At 35.6% G+C, this 27,426-nt stretch overlaps 2 protein-coding genes across 2 annotated transcripts; one reads left to right on the forward strand and one right to left on the reverse strand.

Moving 5' to 3' along the window:
- Positions 1–3,123: 3,123 nt before the first annotated feature.
- Positions 3,124–6,194, forward strand: LOC131627518 (pre-mRNA-splicing factor 38-like). Its single transcript, XM_058898363.1, has 6 exons — positions 3,124–3,519; positions 3,632–3,753; positions 3,870–3,960; positions 4,050–4,179; positions 4,275–4,345; positions 5,383–6,194. Exons 1-6 carry the CDS (start codon positions 3,230–3,232, stop codon positions 5,849–5,851), a joined length of 1,173 nt encoding a protein of 390 aa, XP_058754346.1. The 5' UTR covers positions 3,124–3,229; the 3' UTR covers positions 5,852–6,194.
- A 4,472-nt stretch (positions 6,195–10,666) lies between these two features.
- On the reverse strand, positions 10,667–11,068 carry LOC131627506 (uncharacterized). The gene has a single exon (XM_058898351.1). The coding sequence runs from the start codon at positions 11,066–11,068 to the stop codon at positions 10,667–10,669; it is 402 nt and encodes a 133-aa protein (XP_058754334.1).
- Between the last annotated feature and the right edge of the window lie 16,358 nt (positions 11,069–27,426).

Genomic DNA, 27,426 nt, shown 5'->3' on the forward strand with positions numbered 1-27,426 from the left:
TCTGAATTTCAGGTAAATAATCACTTTCAACCACTATATTGTTCATATTATCAATGATTTTTTCTGTAAAAAGATTACGTAGCTTCCGTATATCCATCTACGGAACGTATTGAGGAAGAACACTTCCGTAGGTGCATTTACGGAATAATCCCTGCAGTTTTTTTTCCAGCATTTTGTAGTTCTGTGAGATTTTGACAAAATAGGTATGATGCACCCCGATAATATTTCAGGAGAATTAGCTACTTTAGTCGATGTTTGTACGAATATCGATGGCATAGTCGCAAATGTGGTAGATGTCAGAGGTGACTTTAGTAGCAAGCAAGACTTTGATGATCGTGAAAGCATGCTAACATGGATTCGTAGGAATGCAACTAACCTTGGTTTTGGTGTGGTGATAGGAAGATCGGATAATGGAACGGCAAGAAGAAACCCGTTTGTAACAATATTGTGCGAAAGAAGCGGGAAATACCATCCTCCTCTAAAGAATTTTAAAAGATACGACATGGGAACTAGAAAATGTGAGTGTCCATTTAAAATCCGTTGTTACATTTTGGCTAGCAAGAAATGGAGATTATCTATTATTAGTGGTTTGCATAACCATGATTTGTGCTCAAAATTACAAGGTCATCCTATGACATGTCGGCTTAATCCGGTTGAGAAGACATCTATTAAAGACATGTCCTTGAATTTTGTCCAACCGAAAAATACACTTGCCACATTGAAAAGGAAGGAACTCGACAACATATCAAATATAAGGCAAGTGTATCATCAACAATACCACAATAATAAGGCGAGTAGGGGAGATAGGAGCGAGATGCAATAATTGTTGAAAATGTTGGATGATAACAAATACGTGTCGCGGTATAGAAATTGCGATAACGAGGTTACAGTTCGAGATATTTTTTGGACTCATCCGAATTCGATAAAGTTGTTCAACACTTTCTCGACGGTGCTCCTTCTCGATTCTACCTACAAGACCAACAAGTATCAACTCCCATTATTTGAGATGGTCGGTGTTACATCTACCGAGAAGACATTTGCCGTTGGTTTTTCTTTTTTGGAGTGTGAAAAAGAAGATAACTTTAGGTGGGCATTGGAGGTGTGTCGCTCAACCCGTTAAGACAAAGGGTGCTCCGAAGAAAGTGAAGTCTACGCCAAATGACAACTCGACAACAGGGTCTCCTTCATATTGTGAGCACGTCGACAAACGCTTTCCCGACTCACCTACTCCGAAATCGCAAAAATCTCAAAAGAGTTCTAACAAGGGAGCTCGCTTAAGCAAACCACCTCCGACACCTATTCCACCCCAAGTTTCGACTCCAATTCCAACACCTATTGCTCCATCAATCAAAGAGGTATGATGCATAAGTACATCGATCAGATCGTCAATATGGCAGGGGACAGTAATTGTGAATTCTGGGCCGTATCGACTTTGCTTGGTAAGGGAGAGGACGCCCATGAGCTTGTCCGTCATGATCTTATCGAAGAGTTGGTGAACCATAAAGACTCGTACACGCGGGTATTTGGAGACGAAACCAAATTTGAATCGGTAAACGAAGCTCTTGTTCCTTGGGGGGGCGTTTACGCACCGATTTCGCATTGGATGAGATTCCCGGAAATTGGACCTCTTATTGCATGCGCATATGACATGGTATGCATTGACTTGACGTGTTATGGTTTTTCGAAAACCTTTTTTCCGCTCCGCACCGCACCTCATACAAATCCAATTGATCGTATTATATGTGTTGGATGACTCGCCAAATCGCGTCATTTTGTACAAGTTTACTTGAAACCGGGATGCCCCATACCACCTACGTCACCGGAATGGAATCTTCATCATACCGAACTTGCCGAGACGTAGCCGGATGTTTTTGTTGATAGGATGCATGAATTCGAAAGATTGAAGAACATCGATAAAATCTCGAATTCGGAAAAGTCAAAATTGAAACAACCAATAGATTTAGCCGGCGATAGTTCTTTTGATGTATTTTCGGTTTTCAAAATGTAATTTATGCACTATATACCATTGCAATATAATCATTTTTTTGTAGTTTATGTGTTTTATACTGCTACTGCTGCTACTTTGAATTCTGCCAAAAAATAGCAGGGAAACTTCCGTAGATGCATCTACGGAAGGGTGTTATATAGAAAATTATGGGTGTTTACCGTAGATGCATCTATGAAACCGAAAAATCTATGACCATTCCATGGATATATCTACGGAACGTTCTGTGACAAAGATCGTGTGGTCCATAGTCTCCAAAGGCTTATATAAATCTGAGGTTTCTAGGTTTGCATTACACACAAACACAAACCCTAAACACAAACACAAAAATGTCTCGCATAAGGCCAGAATCATGGCAGCGAACATCATCCAAGCGTCCCGATCCTGAGCTGAAATATCACATAAGGGAAGGGCATGTCTTTTTCTCTCCCGTCAAACTCCCCATGCCGGTTAAATTTTGGAATATCCATTCCTTCGACCAATTCAAAAGGACTATCATGTCTTTTTTAGAGGGGGTGTACAAACCGGCGAAGTCATCAGAAGGATCCAGAGGCTTAGAACAAGGACCTCTTCTGTGACCGGAGAAAAGGAACGTTGGTGGGATGAAGTGAAATTCGACATGGATTGCATTCAAATGATGCATGGATCAGATGACATTGTTTTAACCGTTGTAATTTTTTAGATCTATTAGTTTTCTTAACTTTCTGTTGGAAATTTCACTGTAATGCCGATTAATCAATGAATCAATGCATGAGTCTTTTATGGTTAAAAATGCTACTGTTCTAGTTTTCTGGGTCTGGGCTGATTTCGTAGATGCATCTACGGAAATCTTCCGTAAGTGCATCTACGGAACAAAACAACGTTAAACAAAAAAAAGTGCTTCCGAAGATACATCTACGAAAATACAAGGGCAGGTTTATCAATTCGGAGATGTGCCTCGTACCTATGGGGTGGGTAAGAAATATTCTCTAAAATTATTAAAAAGCATACGATAAATAAAATAAATTGAATAAAGAGCACATTGATAAAAAAAAAATACTACATCAAAAACATTTTATATTAAGTATATACATATATAAAATATATTTATAAAATCTGTAAAAAAAAGAGAATATATTTATAAAATCGAACAACTGCGTTTTGATGCAGCTCTGATTCTTCCTCCCCCGTGGAGAGGATTTAGGGTTTTTGAAATCCAATCCCATCTTTCAATTAATCACTAGCATGGCGAATCGTACGGATCCAGCAGCGAAGAGCATAAGAGGAACAAACCCTCAAAACCTAGTGGAGAAGATTCTCCGCTCAAAGATCTACCAGAACACATATTGGAAGGAACAATGCTTCGGTTTAACGGCGGAGACCTTAGTCGACAAGGCCATGGAGCTCGACCACCTCGGCGGCACCTACGGTGGCAACCGCAAACCCACTCCCTTCATGTGCCTCGTCATGAAAATGCTCCAGATTCAGCCCGAGAAAGAAATCGTCATCGAGTTCATAAAAAACGATGATTACAAGTATTCACTTTAACCCTAGGCTTATTATGAATACATTAATTTACTCGATTTGGATTCTACTTTTCTTGAGTAGCTTAATTTGTTAATGTTTCATTTTCAAAATGAAATGCAGGTATGTGAGGATACTTGGTGCGTTCTATTTGCGTCTTACGGGATCTGATACTGATGTGTACCATTACCTGGAACCGTTGTATAATGATTATAGAAAACTGAGGCGGAAATTAGCTGACGGACGTAAGTTTTCGAATATTATTGTAACCTAAAAATTATGGTTGTGTTTTGTATTCTACTTGCAATGTAATTATCTATTACCTATTTGTTAAGGTTTTGTGTTGCTCTTGATTTTGCAGAGTTTAGTTTGACGCATGTTGATGAGGTCATTGATGAACTTCTCACAACGGATTATTCCTGTGATATTGCTATGCCGCGTATTAAGAAAAGGTATTGTCTTTTTGTTCTGTCTGTTAGTATTTTGAGTAGTGGGCACTTGTGGTGTGGAGTAATTTAGTATTTTTAATCTGTTTCTGTAGGTGGACTCTTGAATCTCTTGGTTCATTAGAACCTAGACAAAGTGCACTTGAAGAGGATTTTGATGAGGAAGAGGAGAATGAGGATAATGAACAACCTGCCGATGAGCTTGAAGAGAAGACCCATGAGAAGGTGATTTGCTTTTTTAAGCAAACTACTTTTCATCTTGTTTTTTGATATTAATGCAAGTGGTCATGATATATTGGTTTGATTGTAATGATTTGTAGGATTATTATCGTGGGAGAAGCCCTGCAAGGGAAAGAGATAGGGATAGAAGACGTGAAAGTCATAGACACAGGTCAAAGTTCTCACCTTGCAAATGTTTCGTAATTTCGTATGAATTGTGTAGATATGAATGTTGTCATTTAAATAGCTTTTCACTTGTACTTTTAAATTTCTTTTTTGGGTCATAGTTGACTTTGTGCATGAGTGTATCTGTTGGATTTATATTGGAAGCTGTTTTTGAATGTGCACAGAGCCCTGCTCTCACACCACACACACACTACATATGCATATATAACTTAACTAAGTTATACTTCTATTTCCACTATGGCATTAAAATCCATTTGTGGTATACAACCGCTTCCTATAGTAAAATTAAATGATCCTGCCAGGTTTCTCTGCACTGACAGTGTGCAGTTGAGAAGTATGATGGGTCAAACAGCTATGTTGCATTGGTAAATATTCTTCATGATCATGGTCATGTATTTTTAGGATTAGATTTGCCTTCTTAAATAAATGTTTGGTTGTCTCATTACCTATTTTTTAAATCTGAGTTTAATACGAATAATTCTCCAGATGGTTACAAGTTATGTCTACTGGACATCTACAAGAGAGTTTAAATTTTATGCCAAGCTTTTATATAACGAAAGAAAATTCATTAGTCTAGAACAAAACTATAGTGCGAGAGAAAATCTTCCTTCTGAAGTTTTTAAAAAAGAAAACATAAAACATTTACAAGACTGGGAAGAACATAGACAGAAACTTTCATAGCGTTGCAGTCCTTGAATATTTACAAAAAATGTAGTATTTCCCCGTCTTTCAGCATCGTAGTATGTGATTCCATCAGATATGTAACTGAGATATCTGAAAAGGAGATAGTTGTTACTTTCTTGTCGGGAAGGCATTGTGGGAGTGAATGACAATTGTTGTGTCATTTTAAGAACTGCATTGCATACACATACATCTAAACGAGGGTAAAGTTGTGGCTAATGGTAAAAGCATTTGATATATTGATATACAGCATTTTATCCTTGGCGCTGTTTTGTACTTCAAAATACTTTATTGGCTTATGAAGTTTACTAATCATTTGATTTTTTGTTACCCTTTTCATAGGGATCGCGACTATGAAAGAGAATATGATAGAGATTATGACAGAGAGCGTGGACGTGGCCGAGATAGAGACAGAGATAGGGAAAAGGAAAGGGACAGAGATAGGGAGAGAGACAGAGACCGATATCGTGTGAGGGAAGAAAAGGATTATGGCCGTGAGAGAGAAGGCAGGGAGCGAGAGAGAAGAGACAGAGATCGCGACCGTGGTAGGAGAAGGAGCTACTCAAGGAGTCGAAGTAGAAGCAGGGATCGCAAGGAACATGATGGTGGGGACTACAGGAAGAGACATGCTCGTAGTAGCGTTAGTCCTAGAAGGCATGGAGATGGAGCTGAAGATGGGGAGCCAAAGAGGAAGAAGGAGAAGAAAGAAAAGAAGGAAAAGAAGGATGACGGAACTGACCATCCAGATCCAGAGATTGCCGAAGCAAACAGGATACGAGCTTCACTGGGTTTGAAACCACTGAGGATGTGATCTGAACGGTATGGCATAAATTTGAATTGGGTTTTAAATGAAGCACCAATAGCGTGTTACATTGTGATTTGTGACAGTGACACTTGATGCTGCTTTCTGTTCCTGTACCATGTTATTCCCTGAGTGGCAATTATCAACTCAATAGGAATAGTTTTTCAGACAAGTATGTATTCATGTAGCTGCACCGGTATTAGCTAGGATCTCCATAGCTTTTGTTTTGTTTGCCTTTATCTCTATACTATACATGAATCCGAACAGACAAGTGTTATGTCCAATTCATCTAATGCTGGAGTCTATAAGTATTTGATCAATGGAAAAAATCAATGTGACATTTCTCTTGTAATAGGCATGATGAAGTTATACAAATCTTTTCTTCTGAATACAAAATAGAAAATTTAAAATTTAAAAAATAGAAAAAAAATGTGATGATGATTTAGCAACAGTACCTAGTTGCGAAGTACAAAATGGAACCTATGCAAAGGCTAAATGATAAGTAATATTCTAGATGATATTCATATTTAAATGAATTGGCAGTATGGCACCATGCATTTGTCAAGAAGAAATTTTTGGCAAGAGAAACCTGTCTTCATCATAACTCAGGAAGCGCGGGCTAGGGGAAAACAAGGGTCTGCATCTTCGTCCCATGAGAATCCTTTTTTTACACAGTTCTCTCTCATTATCCTCATCATCACTTTCATGTATAAATTGCCTTGTCACTTTTTTTTTCCCAAGAGACCTTATCATCTTCAACTTGAGGCCAATAACCCCAAATTTGGAGGGAATCCTGACCAAATGCCACGAACTAACCTTCCTTCTAACTTGTCCAAACCGGGCTACAACACTATACATATTGATTTTACTAGCCCTCCATTTGGATGTAATGAAACTATTCAACTCTTTTCTCTTCTCTAGAAAACCCAATAAAATTTTCAGACGCTGCTTGTCCATTCTGCTCTGCTTTCCTTCACCTCTTTGACCGTTCTCCAATGCCTGCTCAAGTAAAAGAAGCTGATATAATGCAGTTACATCCGGTTTTGGTTCAAACTCATTTGGCATTGCCATTGCAGTGATATCATGCCTCTCTTTCCCATTTTTCTTCTCTTTAATTGGACATTTGGGAAGTGAAAATCTCTTGTTTCCAAGGAAACTAGAGAAGACTGAACCAAGTGATGATGTCCTTGGCTTAGCCATTATGCTCACATTTTCTATGTCACAAGCAATGGCTTTGTCTTTGAAGTAGAAGTGAAAGTTTTTCTGCATGGTTGTTGGCACCGGTGAGTTGGGGACCTTAATCCTCAACTTTGGATGATCATTCATGGTAACTATGGCTAGAACAGAAGAGAAGACGTACGAGGTAGCAGTTAATCTGTTATTATGATAAAGAAGGACAATTTGTAGCAGAATATGGGGGAAGTGGGGTACAAAATTTAACTTCCAACATAGGAGTGGGGACGTGGACGTGAAGCGAAAAACATAGGCTCTATTATGTAATTTAAAGATAGTAATGCTAGAATTATATTTTTAAGTTAGTAAGTCACTCTAAAAAATATTCTTACCATCTCTTCTCTTATTATATCCATGTAAACTTAAATTACAAAACTCATAATTTTTCCTTTTTCTTTTGTAAATTAATCTATCTACCTATTAGCTATGTCTATATATCTAGATAAACTAAACTTATGTGATTTTTAAGTTAAAATTATACCTATGTGTGACTCTAAAAAAACTTATTATCATCTCCTATAATAAGCTAGAATTATGCTTGTGTCATCCTAAAAATAAATTACTATCTCTTATAACTTTTCATCTCGTCTTATTATATCTTATACTACAACTAATTACGTTTAAGTTACAAATTTCATAATCATTCTTTTTTGAGTTAATTAATAAAAATAAATATATAAGTGTAGTACAATAATAATACGGTATTCAACTTTTTGTATTATATAATACTGTGTACGCTTAACCACATGTTACTAGTTCAATTTTTGTATACTCATTTCTTAATTTTGAAAAAATTATGTAGTTCTTTTTAATATATTCTGTAAACGTGTAATATCATGTAAAAATATAAAATAAGAGATATGATTATAGCATATCTAAAGTTAAGAAGTCATGTTTAAGATTTACAATGGTTTGGTTACATAATTTATAGCATAATGTTAGGCGTCTGATAAGTCTTGGACAAAACCAGAACGAAATAGAAGAGTTACTGTTGTTAATATTCTTTGAAGGGTTCGATTGAGTTGGATGCAAAACTTTAAAAATCGGGAGAAGATGTTATCAAAATATTGTGTTGTCCTCAACTACCCGTCCTAAACATTGTATTGAAACTTTACCTCAAATTGTTCCATCTCTCATTTCAACAGTAATTCTCCTCATTTCAACAGTAAAGTTTCATAGATAGCAAACGGCTAAATATTCAATACAATGTATTTATAATATTCAAAATAAATAATGTAACCATTTTTGTAACTTTTTTTTTACTCTAACCCCTAAGTTGTTTTAAAAACCGAGATGATAGTTAAGTGTCTTTTTCCCTGTTTTCAATCAACGACCTTAAAAAAATCTTTGTCGTCCATTTAAAGGTTATCAACACTCAAGAATCCACCATTAGTGATCCGCATGAAATCTAAGGGACTTCTATTATATAAGTTCTCTTACGATATTGAAAATCTAAATGAAACATATGAAGCGCTTGAAACCTAAGGAAATTAGGAAAATCTCTCTACGATGGATTGCAGGAGCAGAAAATCATCTGGGTTCAAGGTTTGTTTTATTAAATTTTGATTTGTACAAAAAATATTTTTGATTATTAATATTAATTATCTTACCCTTTTTTCACCAGAAACAAATACATGCAAGATCCGTAGAGAATATCCTTTAATAAACCCTTTTGTTTTGTTTTGTTTTGTTTTGTTTTGAGAAAAGAGTTTTCTAATATTTGATCTTGCCCAGAATATCAAGGAATTAAAGATCCAACATATGATCTTCATGGACAATTAATGTAATATTCTGGATAAACATTATAACGAGTTTTATTTAAAAAATGTAATATTATGGTAAACACTGTAACAAGACTTATTTATAAAAAAAATTAAGGATCCCTCGGTTTTTATGATAAACCGAGATAAAAAAGGTGCTAGTTTTTGTAAAGAATAAAAGTGCAGAAACTGGGTTTCAAACCCATGCGATAATAAACCTTTACCTCGATGTTTTAATCACCGAGGTGTTAAGGCTTTACTTTTTATGACAACCTTATTTACCTCGCTTCTATTGTCAAGGTAAAACGCATTTCACGTCCGACGTTAGAAGCGTTATTTGTAGTAGTGGCTATTCCCGACTGTATTGCCTCAGTCATCAAAATTAACCTAGAAACATGCAACAAATACATCAAATCTACAAAAGAGAGCACCTATTGTGCTCCATGAAAGTTACTATTAAAATAGATAAAATGCAATAAAATAACTACCAAATGATAAATCAACTAGCTAAAAACAACGATTAGGATATGTAATAACTCACAAAATGTGGATTATCAGTCATGGTATGCATTTTCTGCTGCAATTGCAACTTGTTGAATTTTCTCTCTACAAATCACATCTTCATGACCCGTCTCATTGCACTTTGCATTAGTCCTTATCCAATATTTAAATGGTAGGGGACCCATTTTTACACAGTGTTGACAAGATGGGTAACTTTTCTTTTTACCCTTTCCTTTGTCGTAACTATTTGCAACATTTTCACTACTTGTTGGACGGTTCTTCATAGAGTTTGATGGTGGCTCTTAGATGGTAAAGCACCTTCAACCATAGGATCTTGCCTCATGAACCTTCTTTTATTTCGGGCTTGCAAGACATGTATGACTTATACTAAAGCGGTCTTACAAAAGATCCTCCATGTTCTCTAAAGAGGCTAGATATGTCTCATATCTTTCTAGCACTAAATCACTAAAAAATCTACAATTATGGAATCAACAAAGTTAGTATCGAGTAATCTAACTTTATTTGCAATGGAAAACAATTTGTCTGAGTAATTTTTTATCGTCTCAGAAACTTTCATTCTTTGGAGTTCAAATTCTCCCATAAAATTCAGAATTTGCATGCCTAAAATTCTTTCATCTGCTGCATATTCTTCTTTCAAATTATTTCACATAACTTTTGGTGTTTTGATGGTCATGATTCTAGTGAAAACTGATTATGAAACACTAGAAAAAAGACACGATTTTGCCTTTGTCTTCCTTGTTTTCTTTTCTCCTTGTGATATTTTATCTGAGCCATAGTAGGAATATTCGACAGTAGAAACACTTCATAGTCCTCTTCTACAACTTCCCAAAGGTCTAACACTTCAAGGTAAGACTCCATTCTTACTGCCCAAAGATCATTGTTGTCCCCATCAAAGAGAGGAGGAGTAACTTTTAAAAAACTTGATTCTATATTCATTTGACATGTCCCTTAAGAAAAGAGCTCTGATATTAATTGTAAGCTTTTGTTTTGAATAAGAAAAGTAAAATGATATAGAAGGAGCGTGCTGAAAGTATTGATGCAAAGCTTACTTATTATTAATGTTTTTTTAATCAATAAAACTTTGATTAATTAAAAAATAAGCTATACAAGGCAATCTCTAGGATCCAGCCAAACACAATAAAAAAAGACAAGAAGACAAAAAACAAAAACTCAACCTAGCTACTACATCATCAAACTTGCCAGGTAATCTCTCATATTCCTATTATGCCACCCCCTATACACTATTATGTCTATTACTCTATCTTCTATTTTCCCGTCTTGTATTCTATTCCCAAAACTCTTGTCATTTCTATATTTTCCAAATCTCATATATAGATTCAGTGGCAGCCAGTTTGAGAATATCAGCTTTTTTACTTTTACCTTTGCAATTATCAACCAGCCAAGTCATTTCCTGATTCCACTCAAGAGGAGCTTGGTCCACATTAATCCATTGCAGCACTTTCCTCCAAGCATTATTCATAACTTTACACTCAAATAATAAGTGTTTTTGAGTTTCCTCAGCATTACAAAAATTACACGTATTGTGATCAATCATGCCCCATTTCACCAGTATACTTTTCGTTGGTAATCTACTGTGACAAGCAATCCACAGTTGGAAAATCGCCCTCGGTCTAGCTAAGTTACCATTCATCAAAGCTCTCCATGACACACTGTTCTGATTATGATGCAAAGCTTGGTAGAACAGCTTCATTTTGAGTTGATCAACACTATTTCAAATATCCAGATTACTCACATTCTCTCACTGCAGCAAAATAGCCTTCATAACCCAAGAGAAATTGTCCTTCACATTCATCTCCATCAACAACTTATTCTTTATATAATAGGCATGAACCCACTTCACCCAAAGGTTATCAACCTTACCACTCAAGTTCCAAAGAAGCTTAGCCATCACAGTATTATTCCAGGTTTGTAAATTAATCAAGCTCAAGCCACCATACTTTTTAGGGTTGCAAACTGTTTTCCAAGGAATTGGGCTTTTTCTACTCTTCTCATTCTGACCTGTCCACAGAAAGCTTCTACATATAGAATCAATCCTATGAATCACAACTTTAGAAAAAGGAAGAGCCTGCATCCAGTAATTCATAATATAAAAGATGGTACTCCTGAGTAATTGTAAATGACCAACATAGCTAAGCAATTGAAAGCTCCAATGCTTAACTCTACTCATAGTGTTTTCAATCAGCTTATCATACTCCTTTTTGGCTAGTATGCTACCTGTCATAGGGATCCCAAGATATCTAAAGAGAAACTTCCCTTCTTCAAATATGGTCATATGCAAGATAGTCTCCTTCGTGTCCATATCAACCCTACCAAAGTAGATCTTACATTTGGAAGGGTTAACCTTGAGGCCAGTCACATTAGGAAAATTTTCAAAGGCCTGCAACATCAAATCAACTGAGCCAACATCACCTCTTGTGAAGAGGAGCAAGTCATCTGCAAAACACAAATAGGTTAAACTAACTCTCTTACACTTAGCATGGTAATTAAAGTCATGATTCTCTTGCATTTTCTTCAGCCCTCTATTCAAATATTCCATGACTATGACAAAGAGAAGAGGAGATATGGGATCTCCTTGTCTAAGCCCCCTCTTTACCACCATAACCTCACTATGCTCCCCATTAATATTAAACTTGTAAGACACTGTAGTGACAACCACCATTATCCACTTCACAAACTGCCTAGGGAAACCAACTTCTTTCAGCATACACTCCATAGCTTTCCAATCAATCGTGTCGTAAGATTTTTGGATATCAACCTGCATCATCACCCTTGGAGTACCACCCTTCCTATTGTAACCCTTTAATATCTCATAAGTCAACAGAATATGATTGTGGATAATTTGGCCAGGCACAAAAGCAACTTGATTCTGATCCACTATGCTATGTAAGACCTTTGCCATCCTCTTAGCCAGAATTTTAGACACAATTTTGTAAAGAGTACTACAACAAGATATTGGCCTGTAGTCTCTAATCTTCTTTGGATCCTTGCTCTTGGGAATAAGAGATACTAGAGTGCAGTTCACGGCTTTGTACATTCTACCATTTGTGAAGAAATCTTGGACAACTCTAATCACATCAGACTTAACCATATTCAAGGAGGTCTTAAAGAAGTAAACACCATAACCATCAGGACCAGAAGCCTTTAGGTCACCAATACTCCTCATTGCTTTCTCAATCTCCTCCTCTCACACTGGGCCAATCAAAGAGTCTCTTTGAGCATTAGTTAATTGAGGATCATTCCTCAGAACTGAAATGTCAATCCCATCCAGGTTTGTATTAGCAGTCCCCGTGATGCTCTTGTAAAACTTGAGGATCTCTTCTTCAATCTCATCCTTATTTTCAAGCTCTGTATCATTCTCAGTATGCGAACTGGTCAGGGCCTTCACCTTGTTTTTAGCTTTTAAAGAGGCATGAAAATATTTATTATTACCATCACCCAGTGTAATACGGTGGGAGAACTGAATTTTTGAAATGTTGCGGATAGCAAGAGTCGCCACCGACTTTTATTTTATCCAATATATAGAAAGGCTAAAAGAACAGAAAAAACCTTTTTAAAAGACTTTGAGTTCGGGGGGTAGGTTATACAAAGGGAAGGTGCAAGCACCCTTTGTATCCATGGTTATCCATAGGCTCTTAATTTCTTAGCTCACTTTTTGTTTTTAAAATATTTGAAGTGTCGTGTGTGTTTAGAAAAGTTTCGAATAAGGACTTTAGCTTGTAAATAAGCGTAGCCTTCTGAATTGATTTGAAAAAGAGGTGTGAGAAGTAATTTGAAAGTTTGAATATGGAGCAAGCATTTAAGAGCACTTACCCTAAGATTGTCTTTCTTGTTCTTTAAGTTTTTGTTTGAATGGGCTATCCATACCATAAGGAGGGTATGTAGTCCTTTCATTGGATGTGCGGGTCATCGAAGATTATCGTTCACCACAAGACTGTCCCTACCATAAAGAGGGCAGGTAGTCTCGGGGAAGGATATAATAGTCATTTAGGCAACCGTAAGGATACCTTAGCAATCGAAGAGACTATCACCATTTAATCGAGGGACGAGATCATATTTATCGTAGGCAACTCGAAGGGACTATGATCTTTTATCGGAGGGACACGGTGATCTTGAATCCAAGGCAACAAGCTAAGGTATCCCTACGCTCGAAGGGACTTGACTATTTTATCGAGAAGGCAGCATAAGAGGGTGTTACCTTAGAGGTGTGTGTGTGTGTAGCAATCACGTGATTGTATTCAGATATTTATCTTGAATTAGTAAGCTACGTTCAATTAATTATCTTGCACTCCCTATTTACTAACGACGCAATAAATAATCGTGCGGAAATTAAAATGCAGAAAGTAAATCCTAAGCTATTACAAGGCTTCGGGATGGGGGATTACATAGCCAAAAACCCGGGGATGCGGAAAGTAAAATGCGGAAAGTATAAAGCCCTAATTACTATTACATCAAAATTGAATGAGCGACGTATACACCTTCTAGAATTTAAATGACGGAAATTAAATAATTAACATAATTAAATAAAAGGTAAAAATTAAATAAAGACGAAAGTTAAATAGCATAATTTAAATAATTAAATCAATGGCAAAAATTAAATAAGCAACCATGCGCCAATCATAGAAACCACACATTACACTATTACACTCTTACAATCGACATCACCTTGAACCAACTTCTACATACTAACAACACGTCCGGGAGATAAGCCTCTCCCCCACTTATTTCAACCCAACACCTGCAGACAACGACTAGAACTAACAAACAAGTACCGACAGTGTTTCACACACATGTCGAGTACTAAGGGAAAAACAACATTAGATAACATTGGCCGGACAGACTGACCTGCTCTGATACCACTTGTAACACCCCACTTTCCCATTTTATAAAAATACGGTAAAATAATAAAAATTTATCAGAGTTCAGAAACACAAGTGGAATGTCACATCATTTCAAACCAAACAGAATATGAAGTCTCAATTACTTCATCTATTCATTTCTCATTAATCAATAAAAACAGCGGAAATATTATTTTATTTAAAAATAATCACGGCACATTTGCCAACTTATTCCAAAACTCCACATAAAATCGTGGTCCTCAAATATTTGAATAAAAAACAGATACGTAACAAAATTCAATTAAAAATAACAAATAAAATAATCCCAAAAACATCCCGTGTTATGTATCAGAGCGAATCGAACTAACAACACGGAAGACTTCCATAAAGCTATCATGGACTTCCACTGCTATTCTTGAGTACCTGCCCATTTCCCATGGTAGGGGAAACATCAACAGAAAGGGTGAGTACTCACATACCATTATAAAAGATATAGGAACAAATATAATAACATAATTCACAGGTCGAGGTTCATGTTCACATAACATCATACTGCATATACAAACTTCATTTATTCAAACATTCGTCACAGTATAAATTAACGTGTCATTCACAATATCATAAACAAGTCATCACAGATCCATTCATTTATGCAACTCCACAATGCACATATCACGACACACATGTCCCTTCCAATCACAACTCAACAAACATATAATAATAATAATAATAATAATAATGACAATGCAATGTGACTCAATGACTTGACACAATGCATGTGGTACAAAAACATCGTGGTTCATGACCACAGTTCCCGTCGGAACTCTCGACCCCTTTTTCATGGTCCAGTGTGACCCCTATTTCATGATCACACCCACAACCCCTGTTTCATGGTCAAGTACGATCCCTATTCCATGACCGCACCAATTCATGGTTCATTCAATCGAACCCGATTCCTAATAGAATCCGGATAATTCGCATACACTCCACTGAGCAACAAATTATCTCCACCACGACTCCACAATTGAGTCCGGACCTACTAGGCATCTACCATATATTTTCACCTAGCAGTCTCAATGATATGTTATGCAAATGCACAAACAATAGAATATGCATAATCACAAATAACAGCATGCATATCACACGATTCTCATGATCACTTGTAAGCCATACGCTTACCGTAATTCACAAAGAATTACCACTGTTGTGCTAAGACAACACACAACATATAATTATTCAATATAATTCTCTTACACCGCGTATACCACTCACACGCACATTATCACAACATAACACATCAACTACATCAGCATGCACACAATGGAAGCCCTTAACAGCCAGTACAACAGCAATTTAATAACACAACATCAAAATCATCATATACTTCACATAGCATGTATTACATATTTAACCACGCACATCATTAAAGCATCATCATCACATCATCATGAACAACATATCAACATCAATAAAACATCATCATAATAACATCATTTGACCTCACAACATCATTAACACAAAGTGGACTACCGGTTTAATTCTCAAGAAATAATTTAACGTTTTCTCAAAATTGTCCACTATAAAAATATCTCACATCACTCATTTTATTTTCCCAAAATAAATATTATCTCGTTAGATTTTCGACACTTCAAACGGCTCGTCAAACGGACACATGGAACACAAGTTATGATTTTTCAAAGTATTTCAATAAACCCGACACTGACATTTTATACTGACACCTTAAAAGCACATTAGACTTTATTTAAATTTAATTCTAGGACTTGAAACCATTTTTACAAGAAAGTACACTGTATTAGGTTTCTCTAGGTTCGAACGGTGAGTCAAACGGACACCCGAAACTCAAGTTATGGATTTTTGAAGTTTTATAAAAATCCTACATTTTTCCTGCGAACAGCACTTGGGTTCCCACTCAAATCCCCTCAAAATCTCATCTAAACATCACTATAATACAAATTAAATACATAGCAACCTATATCTATCATGTATCAACAATTAGGAACCTTAAAACATAATTTCTAGCACAAAAGTTTTGAATCCAAATCCAAACGCTAACATTTCAATTCTATCAATTTCAAGAACAAAAGCCCTTTTCAAAATTGTTCGTAACTTCATTCCGACTCAGACACGCGAACACACAACAACAACAACACATTTATATCACACACTTCATAATCATACAATCTCATAACAACAATTGCAACCAATTATCATTCCAACAACAATCATCGTAACAACATAGAATTCATAAATCAACAATCATCAAAATTATCACATAACGACAAATCCCCAAAACCCCAAATCATATCATTATACCTAAACCCATATCAAGAATAATAGCATGGAAACCCCCTTACCTCGAATTTGCTCAGAAAATCCTGCAGAGATTGATTCTTGAAATTGCCCTAGTTCTCCCTTGATCTTCCTCTCTAGCTTGTTCTTCTTCCTCTTCTCACTTCTACGATGTTTTTCACTTTTCTACGTAACTCTTCCTTTTCTCAACTTCTAATTCTCTTTTATTCCAATACTAACCCTTAGACCTCTAATACTTAATTCCAACCTTACCCTTCCCTAATTAAATAATTATTTAATAAATCACTAAATATTCATTCTATTATTCTATTAATAATAATAATAATAATAATAATAATAATAATATCAATAATAAGCATAATAATAATAATAATAATCATAATAATAATGATAGTAATTATAATAATAAAAATAAAACTATTATTACTTATATCACATAATTACTACCTACATTTCCAGTCTACCCGTCCCACTATGGACTCCACACCTACACGCTCAACCACACACCCTTAACAAGACCAAACAATTAAAATAATACACGACGATTAAATAATTAAAAATGAGGTGTTACAAATAGCATTATTTTCCTTTACTCTAGTCTCAATAAGCACAACAATGTCTGGGTTCAGATCAACAAGACGGGAGCTTATCTCCTTGATCTTACCCACTTTATTGAGCCCCCTTAAGTTCCAAGAAACTATCATGGGACTTGTTTTGAGAACACTGTGGCATCACCCCACTCTAGTGCTCCAAAATCATTTGCACATGTAACTCCTGCATTTCCCACATGCTGTTTTCCTCTAGCTCCTCTTAAGACTATATTCCATTCAACTTCACTATGATCCACCTGTTGCTCATTATTGCTTACTGCAGCCTCAGGAACCTTCACCTCTTCCTCTGCACGCTTGTCATCTTTCCTTATCTCTTGTTTCTTTTGCACCCATTGCTTGACAAGTTTCTTTTTCTGATCACATTTGTGTCCAATTTTCTTACATATGTCACAATAGGCTGGTTTCCATTCATATTAAACTGCTTGTTTTGTTACACTTCCTCCATATCCCTTAATATTGATCTCTTTGGGTAGGTCCTGTGTAATGTCAATATCCACAAGCAACCAAGCATAAGATATTCTTAAATTTTTAGCTATGCATTCATCATTTACAAGAGGTGTTCCTATGGCACTACCAATCTTACTCAGACTCCTAGCCCCCCATAAGTGCAATGGCAATTGTGGTAGCTTCACCAACCCGGAATTGTACGCTGCATATCATCTTTCAAATTAAACCTTGGTTTCCAATCCCTGAGCAGCATCGGGAGGTTACATATAGTGTAAGGACCACTCATCAAAACTGCATCCTTATCAGCCACAGAGTGGAACCGGAGTATGAAATAGTCTTCATCATTGTAGTAGATATCTGGTAGCTTCACAAAATTCCAGAGTTTCACCATAAATTATTTAACCGCGTTCATACTAACTTCACCTCCTAATACATACATGATTAGAGCAGAGTCCCAAGATCTTACCTCTTGTTCGATATCTGCCTCTTCAATCTGGACCTCAATTTCTCCATTGTGCATCTTCGGCGTAATGTACTCCATAGTCATTCCATTCCAAGGGTTGCGATTCCCACTGAGGACATCTACCCATAGCTTTCTACCTTCTACGCTTGTTGCTTCTAGATCTAGGGTTTTCGAATTTGCCTCTCCTTCCTTCTTTTCACCTTCATTCTCTTTTCCTTCATGTGACTCAGTCGGTGTTTCCTCTTCATCATCCTCACTCTCCACAATTCCATCAACCTGTTGGCTAGTAGACGATACGTCGAGCGGTGTTTCTGGTGGTGGTGGAACCGACCGCCTGGGTCTCCCCCTCCCCCTTCCCATCGTAACTTTTTAGAGTATTTTTTTAATATTTGTTTGATAAAATTACTTATTATTAATGTTTAAATACAAGAAAAATTAATAATTAAAGGATAAATAGTACTCAATAATTCTAGCAACCACTAAGTGAAAAATAAATAGAAAATTAACTAGTAAGTTAAAAAATAAGAATTTAATTTATTCACTAACAATAAATTAATATATATTCTTCCTTGAATTATTCAAAAAAAATACAGTATCAACAAATCCCCCAATGTATATTGTACATTCTAATTGTATTGTTAGCCATAAAATTATGTTGTTTGGTTGTTGTCTTTTGTGTTACATTTTCTGACTCTATGAACCACAACTTTTATTTCACAACTAGATATTACAATATTTAAATTTTCATTCATCCTAAAATGTAAATCCTAATCCCTAATTTAAATTCATGAATTCAAATGATTATTTTTTAATGAAGACATTGCTGCAAAAAATTATATACTCTTTTAAAGTTTTTGAATTAAAAAATTTAAACTTAAGCCATGTGATTATTTTAAAATGAACAGAGCAGAATAACCAGAGTAAAATGGAATAAATGTCTCTTATTATGTTGTTTGGATATTTTATGATAAAATCAAACAAAATTTATATTTCGCAAGGTACACAAATGAAGATAGTTGATAGAATTAAATGAAATATATATATTTCATCATGTTCCACTTTGTTTCATTCTCTTTTTTCCAATCTAAACCACAATCTTATTATATTCTGATTCATTCTATCATATTCCATCTATCTAACTTAAATAAAAATGACTAAAAGATAATAAAGAAACAAAAGAATGAACCTAACATATCTATAAGTTATTTCAAAATAATAATGTTATATATATATATATATATATATATATATATATATATATATATATATATATATATATATATATATATATATATATATATATATATATATATATGGGGACGACTCAGGTGAGAACACTTGGTTATTATGAGAAATGAGAACAATGAATCACGACCATTAAATTTGATTTTAATGGATTGGATTGGTTTCTCTTTCTAAGATCCTTAATATTTAATGGACTGGATCTTAGAAAGAGAAACCAATCCAGTCCATTAAAATCAAATTTAATGGTCGTGATTCATTGTTCTCATTTCTCATAATAACCAAGTGTTCTCACCTGAGTCGTCCCCTATATATATATATATATATATATATATATATATATATATATATATATATATATATATATATATATATATATAAAATAAAGGTTAAACTTAAAGGACTACATACTTAATTTTGACTAATAGTAACTGTTATACCCCAAAATTTGCCCACATATTTTTCAAGAAAACTCCAATCTGAAAATTAAGGGTCTCATATAATCATGGATTTTTATTTCAACAAATATCCTGACATATGAAATACTTAGTTTTTAGAATTTTTCTTATACAGTAATTTGGCTTGCAGTTGAATTTATTCTTACGCAAACGCCAAATACTGTTTATTACTTCACACATGCTATTTTATTTATTTACAAATAAATAGTACTGACACAATTGGTACAGAGTTAAATCTTTTGCAGGCGCAGAATCAGGAAACTCAGACTGTACCCGCATACCGTAAATATTAGTTATTTATTATGTCTATGTTTTTTAACAAGTCATGTAAATAAACTTTCATTTTTCACATAAAACAAAAACAAAAACAACAAAAAAGAAAATTAACTTTGACTGTTGATTTTTCACTCTAACTGCTACATCAATACCTGAACAGTCAGTTGACAGCCAAACTGCTGGCAGTACAATTCTCAGTGTTTTGTACCATCAATCAAATCAATCTTTCACAATTCAAAATTCCAAGATTTTTGTTCTAGAAGTCTTCTGAATATCACGCGATTAGCAGAGACTCAACACTGCGCAAAAATCAGGTACGCTTAACTGTCTCCTACACAAACAGTCCCTAATTAGGGTTTTTCTTGTTTTTACAGGAGCAACAAGTTTTTGAGAGCTCAAATGGATTTCATACACATCCATATATCTCAAAGTACCATCATACAAATTTTCAAACTTCAATTCACTCAGACGCACCGTCAGCAGCTCAAACAGTCAACAGACGACCCGTTTGACCAAAAAAGTCAACAGACAGTCAAAAATGAAATTTTTTGTCAAAGTCCATATTTTGTCAAAGGATTCATCATTTGATCATTGGATGATCATAATTCATCAAGGAAAGATCAAAAATCAACAAAACCCTAAGATTCAAAATTAGGGTTTTTGCCTGAAAAGTCAACTCAACTTTGACTGATCATAACTCTCTCATCCTTCATCCAAAAAATTCAAACCAAAGCTTGTTTTGAAGGAAATTCAATTATCTTTCAAATGCCATTGATCCCATGGTCATTGGATTCACCATTTGAAAAATATGATCAAAGACATTACAGGTCATTTTCAAAGTCAACAAAAAGACACTTTTTTCAAAAGGACACACAAGGAGCTTCAAAAATCATTTTGACATGAGACCAAAGACATTGGTTAGAGGACTCTTTGAGGTTTCCAAAAAGTGCAAGATCTCCTTCATATGACAAAAATTGAGGGATTTACACCTTGTTGAAGTTGGCTAAATTTTGGGAAAATACATGAAATCAACATTGTTCAAAATGACATTTTTTCCAAATGGGGCCAAGTTTTCAGCATTCAAACATCATTTCCATGATGATATGGGCCTCCCACGACCAAGACTAAGCCCACATCATTTTTTATCCATTTTTGGCATAATTTTATCTTATTTTAAGATTAAAATTAAAAAGAAAATGAAATGGATAAAGAATAGCTTGTATTCCAAGCATGACTCATTCAACTCTGTCCCAAAGCAAAGTACAGCAGAGGAGAAGAAGAAAATCAAGCCATGGTGGCTTAAAGGCAAAGCTACCAATGTTGAAAAAGTCAAGATTCCAAAAAAACTCATCAATGCTTTTGGCTTAGTTTCTAAGCACTCTAATGCTTATAAATAGGCTATAGCACTTCAGTAATAAAAGAGACAGAAATTGAGAGCAAAACTCTTGCTTGTAACACACTTGTAATCTCTTAAAATATTCAAAGAATTTTGAAATTCGAATTCCAAATTTAAGTCACTTTCCATTCAAACTAAACACTCAAACACGTTCCTTGAACATCACTGAAACTATCTCAATCAATTACAAGCCTTGAAGCTCACTGAATCGAGCTACACAGGTCAAAATTTGTTCAAACTAAAATCAACTCGTATCTGGTTATTCACACACGTTTAACAAGATGTAAACATACTATTGAGTTTGGTTTGAGGTGTAGATCATTTCTGGAAACTTAATTGAAGTTTGGACACGTACAAACGAAATCACCATTTTAGGGTTCATAGCTTCAAAATTAGGGCTTTCCAAATTAGGCAAAATTAGAGGTTCTAATTAGTACCATTGAATTCGCATGGACCAAACGAATTGAACTGATAGGTCGCGCCAAGTTTATGTGTACGTTTGACCCTATTCGCTATTTTGCAGGTTTAGTAAGTAACCAATTACAGCGCTTTTGGTAAGAAAGCGCCATTAAAAGTCTTGTCTGAAGGTTGAAGACGAAGACGTGTCACCCCCCTATTGGTTCTGACGCGCGCGTTTTTTTGAATATAACCCTTGGTTTCAGTGTTTTGCAGGCGTGTCATAAGTGATGTTCCCTCACCATCTGGACCATCTGATCTCATTTATGACTCATCCAACGCTCCAGATCACGCGTGCACATCATACTCCCTCATAAATTTCCACACAGGATCAGTATCCTTTTATTTTCTATTTTATTTTCTATTTTATTTTGATTTCTTTGTTAAATTAATTAAAAATAGTTTTAAAAATCCAAAAAATACACAAAAAATATTTTTAGACTTCTAAAATAATATATTATTTTATGAAATAAAAATATTTTATTTTTCTTCATAATTTCAATATTTTGCATAATTAATTAGTATATATCTATATATTGGCTTTTTAATTATTCTAACCAATCAAAAAATCATAAAAAAAATTGTTCTTTGTGTTAAATATTGTTTATATATTATAAACTAATTTTGTACATATTTTGAATAATTTTCTTTTTAAGTTTTAATTATTTGTATAATTATTTGCATAATTATGTTTTAATTAACTTAAATCAATTTCAAATCAATTTCAAAAATTCCAAAAAAATTAGTTTTGTTTTAAAATTAATTGATAAATATTTTGTACATATTTTAAACTTAATTTCTAGGTTTAAATCAATTTTCATCTTTTTCTCCATTTTAATTTAATTAATCATACATTAATTATAATTAAAAGAAATCATAAAAAACAAAAAAACATGCCTTTTATTTTTCTTGCAATTTAAAATTCCTAGATAAATGTATAGGATGTCAAATTCATGTAAATAGGCTAGTTTACATTTCCCGCACAATCGATGTAATAGCGTAGATTTACTTTCCGCACTTTACATTTCCGCACTTTAATTTCCAGCACATATAAACTGCGTGTATGTCAAAGATAAAATTGAACCGTTAGATCACTAACTTCAAAGATAAATATCTGAATCCAATCACAATCACACTTGCACCTCTTCAGGTAATCCCTTCTCATTCCTTTCAAAATCAAAGTCAAAATTCCACTGTTTTGAGTACAAAATCGAACCTTGCTTTTATATCCGGTGAAAGGATAGATTTTTAAAGGAAATAGGATAAAGACCTTACAACTCAGGGTAGACCTCCTAGTTTGCTTGCTCAAATCAAAACAAACAAAATTCTCATACACTGTTGATTTTTCAAAACTTTCAAAAAAGACAATACTTTGTATACATCCAAACACGGGTTATTACAAAGTTAACGTTCTTTTCAAAACATCTTTCGAAAGATAAACAAGCATTTTGTATACATCCACACACGGATCATTACAAAATTCAATTTACAAAGGTATTTGAAACCACATATGAGCAATTTCAGAGCAATTGAAAAGTGATCGAAAAACAAGTGAGCTAAGCAAACTTAAGAGCCCATGGATAACCATGGATACAAAGGGTGCTAACACCTTCCCTTTGTATAACCTACCCCCTTACCCAGAATTTCTTAAAGGTCTTTTTTCTGTTTCTTTTATAAACCTTTCCTTAATTGGATAAAATAAAAGGTCGGTGGCGACTCTGTGAATTTTCAAAAAAATGCGAAAGCATTAAGCGACAAAAAAGAGTCAGTTCACGTATCTCTACAGAACAGAGGTATGGCCCGGTATTAAAAAAAATCGGAGGTCCACAGAACTGGCGACTCTGCTGGGGAATACTTTCAAAAAACAAAATGTTTTCAAAAGGGGTTACCTTAAGAGAATAGATCACTTCGATGTTTTCAATTGATTGACTTGATTGCTCTATTTTTCAAAGGCTTGCTTGGGTATTTTGCTTGTGTGAAAGATTCTAACCCGAATCTCGAGATACCTTAAGTATATGACATTAGACCAAGGAAACTGTACGGCATGTACCGATACGGTTGATCTGGTAGTCATCGTTAGTGCGACACTTTGGTTTATACTGATGTCCCTTGAAAACGATCAAGGAGTATATTAGGCTTCCGAAATGTCATTAAACACTAATTTGTCTTAGAACCTTTTTAGTTGAACTTGACTTGTGGCCTATTAAGTGGCTAGCTTTGAAATTGATCGAAGTTAGTTATCCTCGAGGAATATTTTGATCGGCCGCTCGAGCGCCGTATTGAGATGTTACTTCCAAGGATCATAGAACCCGAATCCAATTCTAGGACAGGTTTTAACCAACTCAACTTCAGTGGGGAGGGTATCACCTATCAGCTCCATGCAAGCCTTTAAACCTAAGGCTATTGTTTGATTTGTTTTTGTGTGCCACATGTTTGCATCATAAGCATATCATTTTTTGCACCAAACACTTCAAGGATCAAAGAGTTTACCTTTGTTTTTGCAGGTAATGGCTCCCGCCACCAAAGATTACATCCGAATCAACATCTCAACGGTACCGTCTGAACTAAAAGACTTAGTGTCAGAATTCCCCAGGAATGTTCAATTCACTGAAAGGCATGGTCACCTACTCCATTTGGTTACCTCAAAATTTGAAGAAGACATGATACGGGTCCTGTTCCAGTTCTTTGACCCTGAACATCATTGCTTTACCTTTCCTGATTACCAGTTGGTACCCACTTTGGAAGAATTCTCTGAACTAATTGGATTGCCTGTTCGAAATCAATTACCTTTCACTGGTTTAGAAAGGATTCCAAAACCTGAAGTCATTGCTGCTGCTTTACATCTGCGGAAATCAGAAATCGAGTCCAATTGGGAAACAAAGAGTGGAGTTAAGGGTTTGCTTGCCAAGTTCTTGTTGGAAAAGGCTCGACTACTGCTAGAAAACAAAAGTTATCCAGCTTTTGAGGAAGTTATGGCACTTTTGATCTATGGGTTGGTTTTATTCCCAAATCCCGACCAGTTCATAAGTGTACACATCATCAACCTTTTCCTAATCCGTAACCCGGTACCAACATTGCTGGGAGACATTCTACATTCTCTACACACTCGTACCATGAAGAAACGAGGAACTCTCATGTGCTGTATACCACTACTGGCTAGGTGGTTTACATTTCATCTTCCCCGATCAGTGTTGAGAAATGAACAAAGAATGCATTGGTCTCACAGGATTATGTCTTTGTCTCATTCAGATATCCGGTGGAACAACTTCTTTCAAAGAGACATTACTATCATTGATCATTGTGGAGAATACCCTAATGTGCCACTCCTTGGCATCAAAGGAGGCATCACTTACAATCCCTCTTTAGCTCTACGCCAATTCGGATATGCAAGGAGCAACGGTCCTCATGACATGATTATCCATGGCATTGTGTTTGATTACGAGAATGATTCTCATAGACACCGACGAAGGTTCATACATGCATGGGGCAGTGTCTATAGAATAGAAAGCAAAACTCTGGGGCAATGGAATTCTATTCCTATGGAACCCTACCTCAGATGGGTCCGTACTCATGCTCAGAAACTCCTTATGCCATATCCTGCTGTTCTACCTGTGACTATTGAACCAGAGGTCGAAGGATATGAACCTCAAGTTATTCTACACCCGGACATGCCAACTGACCTAGAAGAGTTGCAAAAATCTTGGGTTCAACTCAAAGAGGAAAGAGACACCTTCAAATCATACTGTCAGGACTATGAGAGAAGGATATTGGAGCTCACCGGACAGCTTCAAGAAGAACAGCAGATCAACACATTCCTGGGGGCAAAGAGAAAGCGTCCACGGGAGACCTGAAGGATCATTTATTTTATTTCTGTCTTGTAAGCCCAAATGAGGCAAAGAAAAAAGAAAAAAGAAGCAAAAAAAAAGAAATAAATTGATTAACTAACGTTTGTTTCTTCTTTAACAAATCTAAACTCTAAGATCCTTGAAACATTGCACACACATTTCACTTCATGCATTGCATATACATTTCATACATTGCATTCATATACATTGCATATACACTTCATACATTGCATACACATGGCATCCAGTCATACACATTGCATAACAGGTTCACATGACGGATTTCTCATCTTCTCGCTGTTTATTTCAGTCAGAAGAGATGGAATCTGAAATGAGCATCAAGAATCTCGAAGCACAGAATGCCCAAGTTCAAGTGGCAATTCTGGAACTGGCAAAGGGGCAGCAAGAACTGAAAGCCCTGATAATCAAGAAGAAAAAGAAGCCCAAAGGATCTGTAGGTGTGAGTCACCTGAGAAGAAAGATCAAAATTCCAGTCAAAAAGTTCACAAAGCCACCGATCCCTGAAACAGTCGGTGATGATGAACAAGAAGACAATCAAAGCAACCAGGGTTCTGCTAAACCCTCTCTCTCTTCAAATGAAGAAAATGATCATTCTGGGGACGAACCGGATAATGAAAAATACCAACAGCTGGAAGACCGTATGAAAGCTATGGAGATACAAAAAATACCTGGCTTAGATTTCAATGATCTGGGGCTCATCTCGGATGTTGTTATCCCTCCAAAATTCAAAGTTCCTGTCTTTGCAAAATATGATGGAGTTTCTTGCCCGAAACTACATCTGAGATCCTATGTGAGGAAGATACAACCTCATACAACGGATAACAAATTGTGGATTCACTTCTTCCAAGAAAGTCTGTCGGGTACACAACTCGAGTGGTACTACCAGCTGGAAAATACCAAGGTTCATACTTGGGAAGAATTAGCTGCTGCTTTTTACAAACAGTACCAATACAATGCTGATCTTGCGCCAACCCGTACTCAACTAAGGGGCATGTCTATGGGACCAAAAGAAAGTTTTAAAGGATATGCACAAAAGTGGAGAGATATGGCTGGAAGGGTTCAACCACCCTTATCTGATCGCGAACTAGTTGACATGTTCATGGGCACTTTAACTGGCCCTTTCTATAGCCATTTGCTGGGAAGTTCATCATCAGGTTTCACTGACCTGATACTGACCGGAGAACGTGTCGAAAGTGGCATTCAAAATGGAAAAATTCAAATAGGTTCCACCTCTGGTACTACAAAAAGGCCCATCAGTGGGAGAAATGAGGTCAATGCAACTCAAATTCAAAAAAGTCGCAAAAGTGAGCAGCATCAATCTGTAGGGGCAGTTCTGATCTCCGCATCTGCACCTCAAAAAGATCAACAGCCAAAATATACGCATCGACCAGATGCACCAAGAAGAAATTTCACCAAAATCAACATGCCAATTTCTCAGGCATTGCAGCACTTGCTAAAAGCAGATCTGATCACCTTAAGAGGTCCTCCAAAGAATGTCAACACTTCCTCTCTGAATTATCGCCCTGATGCGACATGTGCCTATCACTCAAACTGTCCAGGACATGACGCAGATCACTGCTGGGCCCTGAAAAATAAAATACAAGATATGATAGATGCTGGTGAAATTGAGTTCGATCCTCCAGAAACTCCAAATGTCATCACAGCAC

Source organism: Vicia villosa, unplaced genomic scaffold, assembly GCF_029867415.1.
Source record: "Vicia villosa cultivar HV-30 ecotype Madison, WI unplaced genomic scaffold, Vvil1.0 ctg.000365F_1_1_3, whole genome shotgun sequence".
NCBI lineage: Eukaryota > Viridiplantae > Streptophyta > Magnoliopsida > Fabales > Fabaceae > Vicia > Vicia villosa.

Excerpts from the sequence above, each read along its gene's own strand:
- LOC131627518 (XM_058898363.1), top strand. The coding sequence starts at position 3,230 with ATGGCGAATCGTACGGATCCAGCAGCGAAGAGCATAAGAGGAACAAAC. Across the intron at positions 3,961-4,049 it reads ATGCCGCGTATTAAGAAAAG|GTGGACTCTTGAATCTCTTG; the intron begins GTATTGTCTTTT and ends CTGTTTCTGTAG. Across the intron at positions 4,180-4,274 it reads AAGAGAAGACCCATGAGAAG|GATTATTATCGTGGGAGAAG; the intron begins GTGATTTGCTTT and ends AATGATTTGTAG.
- LOC131627506 (XM_058898351.1), bottom strand. The coding sequence starts at position 11,068 with ATGAAGCTGTTCTACCAAGCTTTGCATCATAATCAGAACAGTGTGTCA.